At 41.5% G+C, this 20,012-nt stretch overlaps 1 protein-coding gene across 1 annotated transcript in view; it reads left to right on the top strand.

Moving 5' to 3' along the window:
- The first annotated feature begins 6,791 nt into the window (after nucleotides 1-6,791).
- The window catches only part of ldlra (low density lipoprotein receptor a), a 16,256-nt gene continuing 3,035 nt past the window's right edge, over nucleotides 6,792-20,012 (top strand). The window contains exons 1-16 of the mRNA XM_080446601.1: nucleotides 6,792-7,092; nucleotides 12,300-12,425; nucleotides 13,207-13,329; nucleotides 14,027-14,407; nucleotides 14,546-14,668; nucleotides 14,796-14,918; nucleotides 15,075-15,194; nucleotides 15,688-15,813; nucleotides 16,029-16,200; nucleotides 16,351-16,578; nucleotides 16,874-16,992; nucleotides 17,129-17,268; nucleotides 18,038-18,179; nucleotides 18,717-18,860; nucleotides 19,094-19,381; nucleotides 19,812-19,889. Coding sequence (XP_080302727.1) covers nucleotides 7,029-7,092; nucleotides 12,300-12,425; nucleotides 13,207-13,329; nucleotides 14,027-14,407; nucleotides 14,546-14,668; nucleotides 14,796-14,918; nucleotides 15,075-15,194; nucleotides 15,688-15,813; nucleotides 16,029-16,200; nucleotides 16,351-16,578; nucleotides 16,874-16,992; nucleotides 17,129-17,268; nucleotides 18,038-18,179; nucleotides 18,717-18,860; nucleotides 19,094-19,381; nucleotides 19,812-19,889 — 2,497 coding nt within the window. The 5' untranslated portion in view covers nucleotides 6,792-7,028. The remainder of the gene's footprint in view (nucleotides 7,093-12,299; nucleotides 12,426-13,206; nucleotides 13,330-14,026; nucleotides 14,408-14,545; nucleotides 14,669-14,795; nucleotides 14,919-15,074; nucleotides 15,195-15,687; nucleotides 15,814-16,028; nucleotides 16,201-16,350; nucleotides 16,579-16,873; nucleotides 16,993-17,128; nucleotides 17,269-18,037; nucleotides 18,180-18,716; nucleotides 18,861-19,093; nucleotides 19,382-19,811; nucleotides 19,890-20,012) is intronic.

Below are 20,012 nucleotides of genomic sequence, written 5' to 3'. Positions count from 1 at the left end.
TAAACTGAAGTCTGCATACACACACACAGACCTGTGGAAATGGATCCCCAGTAATTACTCAACTTAGGTTGTTGATGTTTTGTCTTCATTTGGGTTTTTTTAGCATCGACTGTAGCTGAATTCCCTCCCAGGATGTGATATTGTCATTGGATCTCCATGCCTCTGATCTCTGTGCTCTTCCTCTGAGGGCAGCCGTTGACCCTGACACCCCTATATCCTCCTATCCCCTTCACAGGGATTTTGCGGCAGCTAGGGGCCACATACCATGACACCTGTCCAAACATATCTGAACTGATCTGTGTATGTATGCCATTCACTCCGACCTAATGTGAGTTCAGAACTCCCTTGAACGTTTGGAGGAGACACTATCCAAGCATGAATACGCTATTCTCTGAGCATGCCATTTCCTGTCAGGTTGTCCTTGCGGAAAGGTTTTATTTGGAGTTGTATATGTTTATGTAACGTGCAGTATGTTGTTTGTATGGTTTTACTATTTGGAGGTTCTTGGAAAGTTTGTTTCCCACAAATATTTAGTTGGATTTAACACTGGCCAGGAAGACAAGTTATACATTCTTTTGACCTGTTTTGTGTGAGTCTTATCCTCAGTTCCGAGGCCAGGATGATAAGGTCAAACGTGAGTTCTCGCAAGTCATTTCAAAGTAGAAACAATTGCTAATGGTATGGTATCAGCCACTACTACAGACAGGAGATGCAGAAATGTTTCCTTCTGCTGCCAAGTGCTATTTTCAGTGGATGATGGATGTGTGCACACGCATCAACTGATGTCCAAGGTGAATGCCCCTGCATGAGAAAAATCAAGCACAGGCATGGAGCCAGGATTTATTCTCTGTCCTTAAATTCACTCTGCACTGCAATAGGTTTGCTGCAAAAAAGCAGCCCATACCATGATGGAATATGTTTCCAATCTCTTGCCAACTTTGTCAGGGTTATTAGAGTAGTGGCCAAATAAAGACTTTAGTATAACTGGGAGAACCTTCTGAGGAAGAGAGATTAGATAAGATGGTGTATGCTGGGTGGTGTTTGCATTGGCTCATGGTGAAGTGCAACAGTGAATGCATAAAGAAATGCAAAGCTAAGGGAAGGGAAGTCTGTCACGTTAGGGGAGGATCTTGGGGGTGCGGTTGGGATTTCGGCCAGGATTCCTTCTCTGTCCTTATGTACCCTCTGCACTGCAATACATCTGCTGAGAAACAGCAGCCCATACCATGGAATATTATTCCCTAGCCAAGTTTTGGAGTAGCTGTTGCCAAATAAAGACTGAGAGAACCTGATTTGACCTTCTGAGGAAGAGGGGTGGGTGGGGGGTATGAAGCTCCTCCAGCACACAGTTTGTTTTGAGTGCGTGTCAGGCTGTCAGCAGCAGAAAAGAAGGCTTTGCTTCCAGCATACTGGAAGAACCAGAAGGTGTGTGCTGGGCGTTATTTACGCTGGCCCATGGTGAAGCATGACTGATTGTGCGTCATGAATAATGTAATGCTGAGTGAAGGGAGGTCTGTCAGGTTAGGGGTGGGTTGTGGGGTTGGGGGTGCGGTTGATACTTTGCGGTTCCTCCTCACATGAATAGTGCACAAAGAGAAAGCCACTCACCTTTCGTGTACGCCCCAAAACCTGCTATTTGGCTTCGGCTTCTGGCTATAGTTTATATACATAGTAAAATCATCAGTGTTTGTACACTCTGACAGTGTAAGAAATTGGCCCTTAAGGGTCAATTTCTTCACTCAGAGGAGAATTAACTCTTGACGTCCCACTACCTACTACTAGATTTGTAAGGGAATTCCTCTCTCTCTCTTTCTCTCTATGAATATGACCTATCTGTTCATGGAATTTCATGTCATGGGGCCCACGAGAAGGAAGAGTAATTAGGGTTCGTCTCATTAGGCGATCTGAGGTCCATTCTGGGCTCTGGCACAGTTTCAGAAAAAACTTTCCATGCCTTGCAGGCTTCTCTGGGGTGGGTCATCAAGAGGACCCAGTTTTTCCAGAGGCCCACAAATGTAAGCCTGTCAACTTATATTAAATGCACACCGGTGTTGGGTTGTTCCTCTCAGAGTGGGGCCTGCATTAAGAACACAATATTTCCAGTCAATCAGTCCAGGGTACAGTACAAGCTGTCACAGATTTTTATCGAAATAGAATTTAGATATAATTTAAACGAGAGGTTTATTTTGTGGTTCACTTGTTTCATTGTAATCTTTTGTCTATAATATAAACCTCTGTCTATGGATCATGTCAGTTTAAGTATGTCTTGTGTTCATTGTTTCCCCACATACTGTACAGCGGAACCATGGGTTGATAACATTGATGTTCCTGAGGGTAAAAGACACTGAATGGGTTGACAAGTGTTTTGTTGTGACCTACCATTCATCTGCTTAATCTTTTTCATATACAGTATATACACTATTCATTGTCGATAGACTATTGATAGACTGTACAATAATGTTCGTACACATACTGTTGATAAGCTGTACAGTATATTACCCAGATACTGTTAAAGGCTGTTAGTCGTGAGCCAGTAGGGTTGGTCGGTACCATCTGAGGGTATAATGCCCTATGCCATGGCAAAATACATTTCTAGAGTTAGAAAATATGTGATAGCATTGCTCCAGTGGTAGCTTCATGTGTGCTGTCAAACATAATAAAAAATATAAAACATGGCATTACATCTTAAAGGAGAATTTTGGACTAAGTTCTTTTTTTTTGAGAGAGAGATCTGAGATCTTCATAGTGACAGAACACTGTCCAAAAATAATAATAAATAAATAAATAAATAAACAAGTCTCGCTAGACGAGATTGAAATCTCGTCTAGCGAGACTTAGAGACTTTTTTTTTTTTTTTTTTCATAGTGTTCTGTCACTATGAACGTCAGATCTAAAAAGAATAATAATAAAAAAGCTATTAAAATATGTGATCTAACGCAAGGCCTATCCGCGCACGTTTTAAGCTGTGGCGGACCCGGGATGGAGTTATGAAAATGTTCTACTGTACCATTCATCCTAAGATATCATAACATCATAGAAAAGGTAAGAAAAACTTAGTCCAAAATTCTCCTTTAAGGTTATTTACAGAGGAAACCTTTGTGTAACATCTTTCATGAAAACAGAAGTGCATCTTGTGGAATGTATAGTCACTGTGTTGTCACTGCCAGTAATAGATGACATTTCTAGAGATGCTAATTCTAACAACTTTTCTGAAAGACATCACATCATTTCTCAATCGTCAAAAAGGCCCTCTATAGGCTTTGTGTCATCCTTTTAGCAGAGTTGTCTTGACTGTACTGCTGTACTGTCCTGTAACAAACATGTTCAAGTACAAGTATTCAGTCAATCAGTCAATGGTCAATAATAAGGGAGAACAATAAATAAACAAACAAACAAATAAATAAAGTCATACAAGTACTATACTGTGTTGCCCCTTTGGGCAACCACACTAACTATCAGTTTGAAGTAGAATGCTTCATTAAGTTCTATGTATAATTTTGAAAAGTGTGTGTTTGGCATGGGTTTATGAATGGAGTCATAACATACAGAAAGCTACCACCACTGCAATGCTATCATATACTGTATTTGTTAGCACTAGGGGTGTATAGGCCTACCTGTATACTAGGTTGATAGCCTGTATAATACTGTATCCAATCTGAATCATATTAATTGGTAATGTATTTTTACTCCTATATTAACTGGTGCATACATGGCTGTACATTTTTACTTATGTTTATATACTACATATTTTAACCCATTAATTTAGAGACTGTAGATATCCTTTGTCAGAACCTCACCATTTATCTGCTTAATCTTTTTCATATATACAGTATGCACTATTCATATTTGATAGACTATTGATAGACTGTACAATAATGTTCATACACGTAATCACTGTTGATAGGCAGTATATTACCCAGATACTGTTAAAGGCTGTTAGTCCGTGAGCCAGTAGGGTTGGGGTACCACCTGAGGGTTTAATGCTAAAATATGTGATAGCATTACACCAGTGGTAGCTTTATGTGTGCTGTCACGCAATATAATACTACCCAAAAATTTGATAGGTCAATATGTTTTGTGCATATCTATATGTACCATGTAAACATGGGTATTACATATTTAGGTTATTTACAGAGGAAACCTTTGTGTAACATCTTCCATGAAAACAGAAGTAATGTATAGTCACTTTGTCGTCACTGCCAGTAATAGATGACATTTCTAGAGATGCTAGTAACCATTATTTGTAACCTGACTCTGTCAAATGGAAGAAGCTTGCGACACACATTTTGTTTCATTTATGCTGTATGCTGATTTGTACCACTGGAGTTACATTTTGTATCATATTAAAAAACAAATAAACATTTGAATTACAAAAAAAAACAAAAAACAAATGCAAATGAGATTTCCGGAGGGAGGGGGGTTTACCAGGCTAAATTATTTGAACAACTTTTCTGAAAGTCATAGTCTTTGCCAGAACCTCAGAACCTATTATTTTGTTATTGGCTCGACTAATCTTACCTGTTCCATGTGTTTCACTGTTATGCGGTTGTTGTTATCACCTTATATCTTATATACCTTTATTACCTCTATCTCATCTATTATAATGGCCAGACCTGCGCTTTGGTGTAATTCACTGTTGGCAGCAATATCAAAAAGTCTACCTCTTTCCTTTCATATGGATTTGGAGCTACTGTGATGCAGACTCGCTCTGATATGAAGCTAGAGGCTCCCAGTGGGATGGATGGTGGCTGTAGCCGGTTAGCCTACCATAGTTGACAGAGGAACACACACCCACAGACCATGAGAACTGGAGCAGCTCTTGCGTATTGTTTTTGCTGTTGAGGTTCTCCTCACGTGGTCAGCTTGACTATTAGGGTGTTTTCTTTTACGTCTGTTACTGTATGTGTTTGTTTCAAATAGTTGTTTGAATTCTTAGCTATATGAACTCTTTTACCTATTGAAATTATACTGAAAAACAGTCCTGGTGAAAAGCATCAAATAAAAATCCATAGAACTGTACCAAACGACTATTGCTTGATTAGGCCTACTGTGTGAAAAAAATTCCTAAATCATCAAGCACAAGCTTGTAGGACATGTATTTAGCTTAGGGTTAAGCTAAATAAAATAGTGATCTACAAGCTCTCCTTTTTTGATATGAAATGTTTCAGCTATAATGACAGGCCCAAAGGGACACCAGGGTGAAATTAAAAAATAATTGTTTCTGGAGCATTCATGCTGTGAATGTCATATTATCAAATGGTCATGAGGATTGTGAAATAGTTTTTTTTTGCCATGAAGCGTCTTTGGCTGAGTGGGTGTGTGTATTTGTATATGACGCTCATTCTGCCTGGTTCAAGGCTGTTTGTCACTTTTATCTCTTTAGGTGCACTTTATCTCTGTTTTGAGTGTAATGGTATCGTATATTATAGTGAACTGTGTTATGGCTCTGCCAGTAAGTTTGAGACTTTGAACTTGAGATCATGTGCATGTCATAAATCCTACAGTATTAATCTGGTGTCGATGTCAGGTTAATGGCCATGTTAATGATTTTACTGCCTGTTTGTTGGTGTTTTATTTTTTATTATTTACTTATGACTTCTCAGCCAGTAGCCTATAGTAGGCTAATTGTTAGTAAAATAAAATTCCATACCAAGGGTGACGCAACAAATTAACAAATGTTTTGGCAGTTGGAGCCGAAAGTTGGAAATGTGAAATGAATAACTGACAAACATCTACCATAGAGCCGTCTGGGAGAAATGCGGGGCCCGGTGCGAAGTCGCGTGCGCGCCCCTATCCTTGAGCGCGCGCGCGATTTTTTTGCGGTTTTGGGCGGATATTTCCGAGTTTTTGGTGGTTATTTGCGGTTATTTCTTTTTATAACTCTTAATAAATGTGATTCTGTTCATAAGTTGTTGTGTTTTTTTTTTGCGGGGCCCCCCCCAAGGGGCCCGGTGCCGCACCACCCTTCCTGCGGCCCTATCTCTCTGTGTGTGTGTGTGTGTGTGTGTGTGTGTGTGTGTGTGTGTGTGTGTGTGTGTGTGTGTGTGTGTGTGTACTGTAGACATAGTGTAGCATGGCAGTTTTTCTGGTTTTTACATTGGATGACGTAGTGTAGCATGGCAGTTTTTTTAATGGTTTTTACATTGGAGGACATAGTGTAGCATGGCAGTTTTTTATGGTTTTTACATTGGATGACGTAGTGTAGCATGGCAGTTTTTTTAATGGTTTTTACATTGGACGGCATAGTGTAGCATGGCAGTTTTGTATGGTTTTTACATTGGACGACATAGTGTAGCATGGCATTTTCTTTTATGGTTTTTACATTGGACAACATAGTGTAGGCCTAGCATGGCAGTTTCTTTTATGTTTTTTACATTGCACAACATAGTGTAGCATGCCATTTAAAAACATGTTTGTGTTTCAGAAGGAGTACACGTGTGCAGAACTCTCTTTTTCTCTCCTCCCTCCCTCCCTCTCCCTCTAGGAATACTGTATACCTCACTCTACTCCCTTCCACACTGCTGCAAGCAAGGGTTAAACCAATACTGGACCATGGGTGTCAAGGGGTTAAACTCGTAGTAAAAATTGCGTCCCCGGAAGCCCCTCCCCTTATTGTAAAGCCATGTATCTCAGGAATCACACCACTCCAAATCCCGCCTTGCCCTGACGGGGCCCCTCCTCCTGGCCCTCGCGGCCCCTCCCACTCTGGGGCCCCTCCCACCCTGGACCACATTGAAATGGGTCTGATGGATGTTGTTGCCAAACATTACAGTGTGGCTGCATGAGCCCAGCATCCTTCCTTCCATCCTTCCATCCATCCTCAGCCAAGCCAGGGAGCACCCATCCAACAGGCGGACCCCTCAGATCACCTCCTGAACACCCAAAACAACACAGTTTGTAGAGACAGCAAACAGAACAGGCACATCATCATCATCATCATTATATATTTACACTCTTATTTATTTGGCCATAGAAGGGAAGGGAAGGGAAGGGAAGGGGCTCTGGGACTGAGAGTGGGGTTGAAAGCTATGGACATGGACCGACTGCTCTACGTGTCACTGGCTTTTCTCATCTGTCACCTTGTCCAAACAAGTAAGTTTGGGGGAAAGCTACATTTTATGTATTGCGTTTTATTTGCAGCTTATTTGATCAGATCAGTTTGAATTGCGCATATTTGTTAAACTGCGTGGGTGTTGAATTATTTCTTTATTGAACTAATAATATTTTGTCTAATTTTAGTCATGTTTTTTTATCTTATTGTTTTTAATCTTGTTTAATATTGTGTTATTTTTCTTTTGTTGATCTCTTTTTGAAGCACTTTGGGCTGCATTTGATGTCATGAAAGGGGCTATACAAATAAGGTTTATTATTATTATTATTAATAATAATAATAATAATAATAATAATAATAATACATCCATATCAATTTACTTTATAGCCTACATATAGTTAACAGCCAATTATTGTGCGTTTATGGGTTTAAATCGCCCACTCCTCTGACGGCATGATGGGGGAGGGGTCATATTTTTCGAAATGTAGGTCATTTTTTCCCCTGCCGTGTCCTGAAAAGACTCGAGGGGGGCTGGATTGTAAATCCTATTTCATCAGAATTTAACGCGAAGAAAAAACATCAAAATAGTATATCTTTACCATCATTCGTAGATTTTATTTCTCAATATACATTAAACGTTTCAGAAATATGTTTATTTATTAAATATATTTTTAGCTTTTTGATTTATTTTACCCGCATTCGTAAAGAACCAAAGCACGCTTTACGCTTCTCATTGGCTGGTGCCAGTGGTGTAAAGTAACTAAGAAGTACGCCTACTGTAGTACTCGTGTTTTTACTTTCTTCAGTATTTACATTCTTCAATACCTTTACTTCTACTTCTAAAATATTATACTTTTGCTCCACTTTGAAAACTTTAGTTACTTTGTAAATTTTGATTATTATTACAAAACATTCTTCAGCTCACAATGCGTGGCCATGAGAGAGGCATTGTGAGCTTGTAGATCGGCTATTTTCAAAAGATTTGTATGCATTTGAAAACTTGTGAAACGGGATATTATGCATTAATGAGTACTTTCTACTGTTGGTGCTTTAAGTACATTTTGATACCAATACTTTTGTACTTTTACTTAATTTTGAATTCCGGACTTTCACTTGTAACAGAGTATTTTTCTACACTGCAGTATTGATACTTTTACTCTTAAGTAAAAATGTGAGTACTTTCTCCACCACTTTCATTGGCTGGTACTCAAATTACTAAAGGTTCAGTAGCCAATGAAGTTTGAGGAATGTGACCACAGCAAGATTAATTTATATTCCATGGGGTGTAGCAGTTTATTGCCTACACCCTACAATGTAAACATGGATCTGCAAGCTTCTTTTGGGGGGTGGGGGGAGTATTGGCTTAATATTAGACATCATGTTGTCAAAGGGGGGTTTCGGTCAATCCAGTTGTTGAATGCAGGGTGGGGGCGATGTTTCCATTGCTATTATTTATGATGTGAGAAAGGATGCTATTTATTTACAAATACACTGTTGTATAAAATAACATAACAATTTAAACATTTTGAATAATTAGATAATTTAACCAATTGTTACATTAGCTCTTGCAGGTGCACACAAATAGCCTATTCTTACCCCCTCTATCAGGATTATAATTGTCATGGTGTGGACCTCACATGATGCAATATCCTGCCTGTTTGCAGAAGCAAGTGCTGCCCGGCTAAACAGTTATTCTCAACCATTTTAATTTCAAGGATTCCCAGTTTGATTGGGCATTAGGGCCACGGACCCCCATTTGATTCAATTCATGGGACCCCAATCTACACTGTTCATTTAACTCTGAGAGTGTACACAATGTAACTGAATGGACCCCTTATGGTCCAATTAGTTCCTATCAGTCATTTAGCTGGTGACCCCCCTGGATGGAACCCCCTCAAGTACCCCTCAAGTACCCCTGTTATTGTGGGGAAAGCTTTCACAGGAAAATAGCCGATCAACAAACTCACAACGCGTCGCAGCAAATACTGATGCTGGGGTTTAAGTGGTTAACATACAATAGAGATGTTCTGATACCATTTATCTCTTCAAAATCCGATTCCAATACCTGTAATTTGCATATCAGTCGATACCGGGTTCCGATCTGATACCAATGCTTAACAATAAAATCTAGGAATAAATAACAATTCCATTAATAATGTCAAAGTGCAGCTACAACTTAGTCAAATAATAATGTAAACAGTACAGTAAGACTATAAACAAGTAGTGCAACATCAGCTGACCATGTGATAAATTACATGGTATCAGAATGGTATATAGACTGACTCGCCGAAAACCAATACAAGTATCGGCAGCTTTTCCGACACTGGTATCGGTATTGGAACAACATTCAATGGCCTTGCCTCACATTTTTGTGACGCCCCAAAAACACGCCGACCCCCAAATCACAGAAATGGACTGAATCCCTCACACCACCTCGACATAGCCTAGTTTCCAGGTATTTGTCTTGAGGCAACATTCCAGAGTATTGGTTCAAGCACTTTTCCTAGAACCACGTTTGGGGCTCGACCAGTGTGTTTGGAAGAGAGAGTGGAACGTGGAACGCGTTGGAACTGGTTCTTACCCAGTTTCACAACAGAACCCTGTGTTGTTGTGGTTTGGAGGACAGCAGCACCAGTCAGTGTTGGCTCAGTTCTGCCGTCCATTCTCTATCCCCCCACATTGTCTATTGTTTTACCAGGACACCCGCACATATTGAGCCTTTCTCCAGACTGAAGGCTTTTCATTATTTATGGCGTGTATGGGCCGAGGAGTGGAAAAAGATGAGTCTGTTCAAATGAAACCATTAACCACTTAAACCCTCTATACTTTTAGTAAACTTGTCTGGGTCGGCACTTTACTTGGTCTGCTCTTTTTTTCCCTCTAGTTTACTTTACACCAAATCACTTTGCCTAAAATAGCAGGTCTACAAGTGTTGGGAGCTTGTAGATTTGCTATTTTTGACAATTGTTCCCCCCAGAATAGGGATCCTAGGGTTCAAGTGTCTGCGATGTCACAGTTTATAATCATGCAGAAAGTGACTCTTAAGCGGCCTCTTAATCTGTGCTAATCTCCATCTGGTTAAACATGTGATGCCCAGCTTAAGTCCCATATGTCCGTGCAGTTCAAGCAAGGAGACCTAATTAAAGTTGTGAAGCCAAATGGCTTATCAGAGTGTACAAGATTATAGTTTCCTCTCAGGGTATTTACCTGATAGAAGGATGATAGCAGATCGATTAGGTACACCAGACATCAGAGACAGCATGCACTGCAAGCATGTCACAGTTCTGTGTTGTTCCCCCCCAAAAACGGATCAATCAATAACCCTGTCATCTTGTGGGTCAAGCCTGTTTTCAACCGCTGGACTTTAAGCCCAAAAAATAAATTAATAATTGAATTTACTTTTGGAATGATTAGCCATCACTTTCTTCAAAGAAGGACCCATGTATTGTAGAAGAGCTGGATACTCAAAGATTCTTGTCAGGGTGGTCATTTTTTTAATTTCAAGTTTTAAAGCTGTATACCAAGGGAGGAATATTAAGTTTGGGTTTTGCCTATCTGTCGCAATAAAGCAGAGTCAGGTCAGGTGGTGTTTTTAACCCTATGTTGTCTTTTGTTGTTCCACAAGGGAAATCCTACTCCAGATTCAAAGTGAAGTTCGTGGTGGCTATCTTTATGAATTACAGTCAGAATTATGTTAATAGCCAGGTATGTTTGCACATGCAGTATCCATACAGTATTCATGCAGTCAAGACAGGCCCATGCTATGAGGGTGATAAGGGACAGGAACCACATGGAGCCATAAAGCCATGGAGTTTACAACCTGATTTGTAGAAATAAAGATTGTTAGTAATTACAGTCATATCAGTCTGTATCAGGCCAAGAAGACATTTTCCCAAATATGAAATGGACGACATCCATTGAAACGGTACAGCCCCTCTTGCATGTCAGTAAAATGTTGATGCTGTGATACTATTCACACAGGAGTTGCCGTGATTTTAACCTCATGCTTCAATGTGAATGCACTGGGATTTACGATGTATGATAGATGCAGTTGTCATTTGCTTCTGGAATATTTTGCCTGGTGAGGATTGCAGCATTGACAATTATTAATTACAACCCAGTGGTAAAAAAAGAAAAGAAGCAAAAGCACCCTCGCTACTGTGGTCACCAGGTAGGGGAGGCATTAACATGCAGAAAGATTTACTAGAACCAATCGCCCTGCTGGTGGTGTGATTCTTTTACTCCTCCCCGCTGACCTCTGAACAGGAACAGGTGTCCATCCAGGGTTTCAAGGCCTGAGGGGGAAGGAGAAGAAATCCCAAGGGCCCGGCTAGACTACCTCTTGTTAGAGTGCTCTCTCTGGCCAGGGGCTCTGATGTACAGTATCTTAATTGGTTCTTTCTTGCAGTTCAGTGGGTTCAGGGGATCCATTAGAGCCGGCTGGGCAGGGGGCTGGAGAGATGAACAAACCTCTGAGAGGCGTAGAATGTCTTTGTTCACTGAATCTGAATGAACTCAATTCAGACTCAGTATGTGTTTGCTGCTGACATGGAACCACAAACAGTGTCAAACGAAACGAGATATGCATTGTTGTGCTTGTAAACCTGTCGAGTCTTGAAGACAGTCGGCAGTCGTTACTAATCTCTCTTTACAAAGCTGTAGCGTACCAATTCATCTGCCCTGGATAAACCGTCATGAACTTGCCAGTAGGATATATATGTCTGTATGGTGTGTGTACAGAAGGGGCTTGTCAGAAGGTCATACAGCAACAGCACTTACAGTACCTCAACCCATCCCCCTGCTCCCCTGGTAGCATGTTATCATAATGTATACCACGGCCCACTGCACAGTGGGCCTCCCCCCACTCACTGCCGCTGTGAAATATGGTTCAAAACACAACCGTGGCTAATTGTAACCTCTTACTTGAAGCAGTACCTTTCTTTCTCTTTTTTTTTACATGGGACATTCCAGGTCACAGAGGAAAGATATTTGAGAACGACCGCCAGCTCGGCAGTTGTTCTCAAATACAACAAACCGCCAGATGTTGTACGATAGAACAAGCGTCAGCGTATTCTATTTCAGAACCCCGCTTCTATAAACAATTTATTCCTCGAGGGTCACTCTCGCTTTCCAAGCGAATCTCTCTTCACGTGCAGTCGTCACTTTGCTTATATGTGGACTAAACCCTTGATAGATGATGGCTGAAACAGCTGCGCGTTTGGCTCAACCTGTGCCTTTTTTGTCACAGACGGACTGACAACGTGTGGGAGCAGCCAGTTCCAGTGCGGCAACGGGAAATGCATCACGGGCCGATGGGTGTGTGACGGAGCGGACGACTGCGGAGACGGCACTGACGAGGTTCCCCAGACCTGCTGTGAGTGTCACATTGCACAGTGCATCGTGGGTGTCACATGGGCAGATCCTACACAGTGCTTCCTTCACCTGCTTCATCCATTAAGACCGGGAACGCATCTGTGTCATTTTAAGATGTCTTTGGCTATTGAAAAATAGCAGATATACAAGCTCATAGCGCGGCACCGAGTGCCACGCTATGAGCTTGTAGATCTGCAATTGTTTTGAAAAATCTTGGAAAATGTGTGCAAATCTTTGAATGTATATTTTAAAGCGAATATTTTTAACTCCGATCTTGTGCTTCTGGGGGTCCCTGGAACAACATATTTTGAGATGGGGGTCCGCGGCCAAAAACAAATCACTTTGGGGGTCCTTGACATTTGTTCCAGGGACCCCCAGAAGCAAAGATTTGAGTTACACATTTTCAATATTAAAAATAGCAGATCTACAAGCTCACACATCTATGAGCTTGTCTATATGCTATTTTTGAATAGCCAAAGAAATCTTAAAATGACACAGATGAGTTCCCGGATTGAATGGGTTAATAAGCAGTAAGATGACAGAGATTCTCAACCTTTTGAATTTGAAGGACTCCCAGTTTGATATGAATTAGGCAGAGGACCCCATTTGACCCCAATTTGATACGCTTTCTGATCTCTGGGGACCCCAAATCCTCAGTATTAATTTAACTCTGAAAGTGTACAAATGGAACCAAATACATTTTGGATCCATTCGTACGCTGATAGCTACATAACTCTCTGTTATGGTTTTGATGTTCTTTTTTTTGTTTGCTTTGTCTCCAGTGGACAAAACATGCAGACCAACAGAGTTCAGCTGCGGCGGGAGTCTAAACCAGTGTGTACCGAACACCTGGCACTGTGATGGAAAGGCAGACTGTGAGAATGGATCTGATGAGGAGGGCTGTGGTGAGTTGGACTGGTGTTGAAGTCTCACTGTGGCCATCTGTCTTCATTTGTTCCTTCATTATTTACTCCTCAAACATCTCCTTTTTATTATGGCTTTACATCATTCCTCAGAACACTCTCAGTACCCTAACTTAACCTAATCTACCCTACCCTACCCTAATCTAACCTAACCTAACATACCCTACTGTATGCTAACCTAACCTACCCTAAACTGAAATAATATAATCTACCCTAACCTAACCTACCCTAGTTTAATCTAACCTACCTTAATCTAACCTAACCTATACCACACCCGACCATAATATAATGTAATATATGACCTGCCCTAATCTACTGTAATCTGATTTGACCTAATATTTATAGATACATAATCTAATCTAACTATTGTTAGATTAGATTATGTATTCTATAAATTGTCTATTATATCGCCTGTTTTTATTTTTGAAATTCTGTGTGGACCCCAGGAAGACTAGCGACCACTTTATGGAAGCTAATGGGGATCAGAATAAAGAATAAAGAATAAAGAATAAAGAATAAAGAATAAAGAATAAAGAATAAAGAATAAAGAATAAAGAATAAAGAATAAAGAATAACCATTTTCCTCCTCCATTCCCCTACTTTTCTCCATGCTGTTGTGTCATGATCGTTCCACCTTGCTCTGACAATCCGGTCCTTGTGTTTCTTTCCGCTGTTACAGTCCCTAAACAGTGCACAAGCACAGAGTTCAGCTGCGCGAGCGGTCAGTGTGTGTCGACAACGTTTGTGTGTGACGACGAGGCGGATTGCGACGATGGCAGCGATGAGGCCAACTGCCCGCCCAGCACCTGTAGCGCCTCCGCCTTCCAGTGCAACAACACCGTATGTGTTCCCCGCCTCTGGGCCTGTGACGGAGATGCTGACTGCTCTGACGGCTCAGATGAATGGCCACAGAACTGCGGTGCCAAGAAACCCATCAGTGCCGCCACTCATCACTGCTCTCCCCTGGAGTTCCACTGCCGCAGCGGGGAGTGTATTCATAGCAGCTGGAAGTGTGACGGAGGGGCCGACTGCCTGGATCGATCGGACGAGGCTGACTGTAGTAAGTGGCCACCCCATTGCAAGCTTATTATTACCTTATCATTAATATAATTTTTCATGTTTGGTCTTAACATTTGATGCTGTGTTTTCTACAAATAAAGGTATTGGCAAGAAATATTTTCTCTCTCTCTGTCTCTAGCTCGCCTCACCTGTCGTCCAGATGAGTTTGAGTGTGATGATGGCACCTGCATTCCCGGCAGCCGGCAGTGCAACCATCAGTATGACTGTAGGGACATGAGTGATGAGACAGGCTGTGTTAACGGTATGAGGCTAGCCATCTTCTACACCTACCCTCTACCTCTGTGTCTTACCATCTGTATTTGGAATACATCAAATCTGTATTTCGGATTTAGTGTCATAAATTGATTGTTGCCCTGTTTTCTCCACAGCGACACATTGCGAGGGTCCAACCAGGTTCAAGTGCCGCAGTGGGGAGTGTATCACCATGGAGAGAGTCTGTGACAGAAAGCGTGACTGCAGGGATTGGTCAGATGAGCCTCTCAGAGAATGCGGTGAGAGGCGAGACTTTCATGACTGCTGCTCAGCTAATTGCTAGCTTCACGTGTTTAATGAGGGTGCTTGCAAGTGTAGAATGCTAGCCGCGCCTTAGGGAAAGGGACTGAGAAATAACTGACCTGAGATCCTTTTTGTTCTTTATTATGCTGCAGGTTCCAACGAGTGTCTGTACAACAATGGTGGTTGCTCCCACGTCTGCAACGACCTGAAGATCGGCTTTGAGTGCCGGTGTCCTGATGGTTACCGCCTGGTTGATAACAAGCGCTGTGAAGGTACAACTCCACAAACAAAAGAATTTGCCCTTTCAACCTGGTGTCCCTATTCTGGTTCATTAAAGGCAGAAATCTTCCAAACCTTTCCAGAATTTTCTATAAAAAAATAAAATAAAATAAACACATTCAAATCAAAAATATATATACAGTAGTTGGAATCATGTGACACCATCATACGACGCAGTACACAATATGGCTTCATTGGTTTATTGATTTGTGTCAGCCCAAGGTACATGAAGTACTTGTTAAGTAAGCAATACTTCATGTCCATGCCAGCTTAACGATGTGAACTTCAGACATTTACTGCAATCAATTTATTCAGTGGGGCAAACCCCTGTGCTGGCAACAGTGTTGGGTGGGTGAAAGGGAGTATGTCTGCTGCTGATGAAATGTCAATGTTGATGACATAACACTGTTCCAACTCTCAGTGATGGTTGATGCCGTTATTTTCAAAAAAACCAGACTATATATTTCTTTTGTCCATCCTTTGCAGATATTGATGAGTGTGAAAACCCGGACATCTGCACCCAGATCTGTGTCAACCAGATAGGTGGCTACAAATGCGAGTGTCAGGAGGGTTACCAAGTTGACCCAGCAACCAAAGCCTGCAAGGCCATTGGTAAATTAAATCTTTTGGAGTTTGCTGTAGTAGTTTATTTGCTAGATCAAGTAAAAATCTATAAATATTATAAAGTGTGCCGATCTATTTGTTTATTCAACATTATTTCAGTTTATAAAGAATTATATTTCCATAATTTCCCCACTATTAAATCACTATGAATAAGTATTTGCCAACTTAAAGACAAACACTCGTGCTCTTGTTTGATTCGATAGGAACCATAGCCTACCTGTTCTTCACCAATCGTCATGAGGTTAGAAAGATGACTTTGGACAGAAGCGAGTACACACGTGTCATCCCCCGTCTGAAGAACGTGGTGGCTCTGGACATGAACATGGCGGGCAAGGAGATTTACTGGTCGGATATCTCCCAAAAGAAGATCTACAAGTGAGCAGGAACCCCTTGTTTTTACTTCCAGTGCTGAATAGGCCCATTTAATTTGGTCAACACCTAAATAAAAAATATCTTTCTCAGTTCTCATTCCTCACCTTTCTCAATGCATGCCATCTTTTTTTCCATCCCTCCTGGTGAATCCAGAGCTCCCATGGACACGGCTGCAGACTCCACCCAGCACAACGTGGTCATTGACAGTGACATTGACGCTCCCGAGGGCATCGCCTTCGACTGGATCCATGGGAACCTGTATTGGACGGACAGCATCCGCAGCACCATCTCAGTGGCCACTGCTGACGGAAGCCGCCGCAAAACCCTCATCCACCAAGGCTTAGCTAAGCCCCGCGCAATAGTGGTCGACCCCCACAGCAAGTAATACCAATAGCCTACTGGTTCTAATCTTACGAAATCATATATTATACTATATAAATGATACTCCTAGTTATACTACTAATTCTTAAATTCATAAATTATACTCATACTAGTTCAGCTGCCTTTGTTACAGCATATTTTCATATAAAACAATAAGATTATAATAATATAATATAATATAATATAATATAATATAATATAATATAATATAATATAATATAATATAATATAATATAATATAATATAATATAATATAATATAATATGATATCATATATTTTCCTCTGTGTTCATAGCTTCATGTACTGGACAGACTGGGGAACTCCAGCCAAGATTGAGAAGTCAGGGCTCAACGGAGGAGACCGTCATGCATTGGTCACAGACAACATTGTGTGGCCTAATGGAATTACACTTGGTAAGCTCCAACTGTTGACTTCTCATTGTCCGTGTGCAGGTCGGAATTCAAGTTTCAGTGCTCCCACTGCCCATTTAGTTTTTTGCTTGTCTAGTCTAACCTGTTGTCATCCCCCCCACCCCCTCCCCTCCCCTAGACTTGCTTAACCACCGGCTGTACTGGGTGGACTCCAAGCTCCACACCCTCTCCAGTATCGATGTGCATAACGGAGGGCGTCGTACACTCATCATAGATGAGCACAAGCTGGCCCATCCTTTGGGCATCACTGTTTTTGAGGTAAGATCCTTCAGCCCACTCACAATTGGCTCAGTGCAGAACTAGAGTACTTGTTTCTTTAAGGTGGCATACACATTTCCGGTTCAGTTCCCCATACCTTCGCTTGTTTGCCACCGCAGCATATTTGAACCGTCATGCAAGTTCCCAGTTGAAATCTGCTGCCGTGCCAGTCAAGCCAGTCAATCTAAACCGGAGATGGGTTATGCCACCTTCAGAAAACCGGGACTACAGTTATACACAGAGGAGTGTACCTATGTTCCCTCAGCCCTATATGTTCCCTCAAAACAGACATTAACCTCAACACTAACACTATCCCTTGTGAAAGAGAGACAGAGAGAGAGAGAGAGAGAGTGAGAAAGTAGGGGAGTAAATGTCTATGTAAAAGGAAGAAGGGGCAGAAGGTGACAAAGAGAACATGGTCAGAGGGGTAGAGGAGCAGACCGTGACAAATACAGCCGTACCATAAACCGTTTACTGCAGCTGTAAACTGTAATAGCGATGCAAAACTTAACAACTTTCAACGTTGCGTCCCTAGCTTGGGCATGTCATTATTGTAGGTGACAATTTAAAAAAAAAACATCATTTCTTTTCTCTAAAAGAGTGAAAATAGCAGATCTACAATCTGCTCATTTCTCTATTTTCAAAAAATGTGCTTCAGGCTTAAGTGGTATAAAAATCAAAGCCATTCTATTCCACTATTCCACACATGCATTGAGACCACCTTTTATGAATTCTTAACAACGTGCCTTGCTGTGCTTCATGCGTCTAGGAAAGAGTGTTCTGGACAGACGTCAGCAACAATGCCATCCTGAGTGCCAACAGGATAACAGGGGGTGACATCAGAGCCTTGGTGGAGCACCTGTCATCTCCAGAGGACATTGTTCTGTACCACAACCTCAAGCAGCCTGCTGGTAAGCATACTGTTCTCATAATTTCCACCAGGCGTTTTCATCTGGTCATCAAGAGTTGAAGAATATTCCACTTTGGGTAGCATGCTGCGCTCATACTGTCACTTTTTATTCAGCCATCCAATCACATTGCAGGAGGGGCAGGACAAACACCACAAACGACCAGCTGTCAATGAAATGTTAATGAAAATGCTTCCTATTTCACTATTTTATTGTATTTATAGTTATACTGTATTTTGGCAATAATAAGCAAGTTGTGGTACAGTGGCTTGTAGGCCTACGGCTCAAGCCAGCAGCTGTGGTTGGCAGGACAGCTGACAGGCAAATAAAGACACTTGGTGCCTGTCTCTGGCAGCTTGTTTTGTCTGTAAATGATGCGTAGCCTACCTCTGCGTATTGCAATGGTCATTATATTGTTCTCCATTACAGGTCCATGTGTAACTGTGCTGTATAGTATAAATCCTGTTCTCTATCCATCCAGCCTCTGTGCAAAAGCATGGAAGTGTGTGTGTATATAAAATATTCTCCTGTCCATTGCAGGAAGGGATGTGTGCAGTGCAGCCAATGGTGGCTGTGAGTTCCTGTGTCTACCTGCTCCTCAAGTAGGCAGACATTCCCCAAGATACACTTGTGCATGTTCTGATAACATGATGCTTGCCAGAGATATGAGACGATGTGTACCAGGTATGTCAACTGACTTAATTAAAGAATTAACTAGATAAAGTAATTAAGGCTAATTCATACTTCGTCATTCAACAAAAACACGTCATCTTTTACGAACGACACTTGTCGAAAGGGTCATATGACAAAGTATATATTACCTTTACCCTCTATAAAAAAAAATCTCCTTCACTGAATGCATTATTAGCTCCCAACACACACATTTGTTTTGACTCTCACTCTTCTTCATGTTCCAGCTGTGCCAACACCAGTTCAGCCCCAGGTTCCTGTGACCACCCCGGTGCAGCCACCACCAGTGCCAGATACGACTACACCCAAGCTCCTGGTCCCCACCACCACCAGCGCGCCTGTTGTAATCCCCAGCACCACCGCCAAGCCAGCGCCACTCACCACCCCCAAGACTGTGAAGACCACAGCTGCATCACCTGTAGCCAGGACAACCACCCAGCAACCAGTGAAGCCCAGGGTCCCTCAGACCACTAAAGCAGCCCAGACAACGACACAGGCTCACGTCACCTCTCATGGTAAGACATTTTGTTATGTTCGTACTTTCTGTGTCATGGAATGTGTTATATTTCTTTTGCGTTACTTTTGTGTTATCTTCGCAAACACCTTCAAAGCACAGTAGGATGAAGCATAATATTAAATGGAAGAGGGTAGGCTAAATGCAATAGAGACAATAATGCTATTGGTATTAAAATGATAATTTAGCGACCTAAATTTCAATGTAATGATGAAAGACATTACAACTCAGAAGCTGCAGTGCCCCTTTATGTAGCAAACGGTAGACAAACAGCATTGTCATTGGTGTACATGAATTTGTTATTTGCTTTGAAAAGTTTCGGAAGCAACTGTATATTACCCACACATTTTTATGAAAAAGCATGAAATGGGTTCTTGAGTAGTTTGTTGGAATTTTCATAATAATGTAATGTATTTGTCTCTCCTCGCCAGGTGTACCTCATGGGGTCGATGCCATACTCGAGACTGCTCCTACCACCCCAATAGCCCTGTATATCGTCTTACCTTTAGGTTAGTAGCTTTAGCATCTCATACGCTTCTCATCTCTGCACACATTAAATACTGATCAAATAATACAAGAGAAATGCACAATAAAAAATTATAATTCTGAACTTGGACGTATGACGTCTCTAT

The sequence above is a fragment of the Gymnoscopelus braueri genome, assembly GCF_963280865.1.
Source record: "Gymnoscopelus braueri genome assembly, chromosome: 13".
Classification (NCBI taxonomy): Eukaryota; Metazoa; Chordata; class Actinopteri; order Myctophiformes; family Myctophidae; genus Gymnoscopelus; species Gymnoscopelus braueri.
Note: the sequence above shows the minus strand (reverse complement) of the source record. Positions and strands in the feature narration are given on the sequence as shown.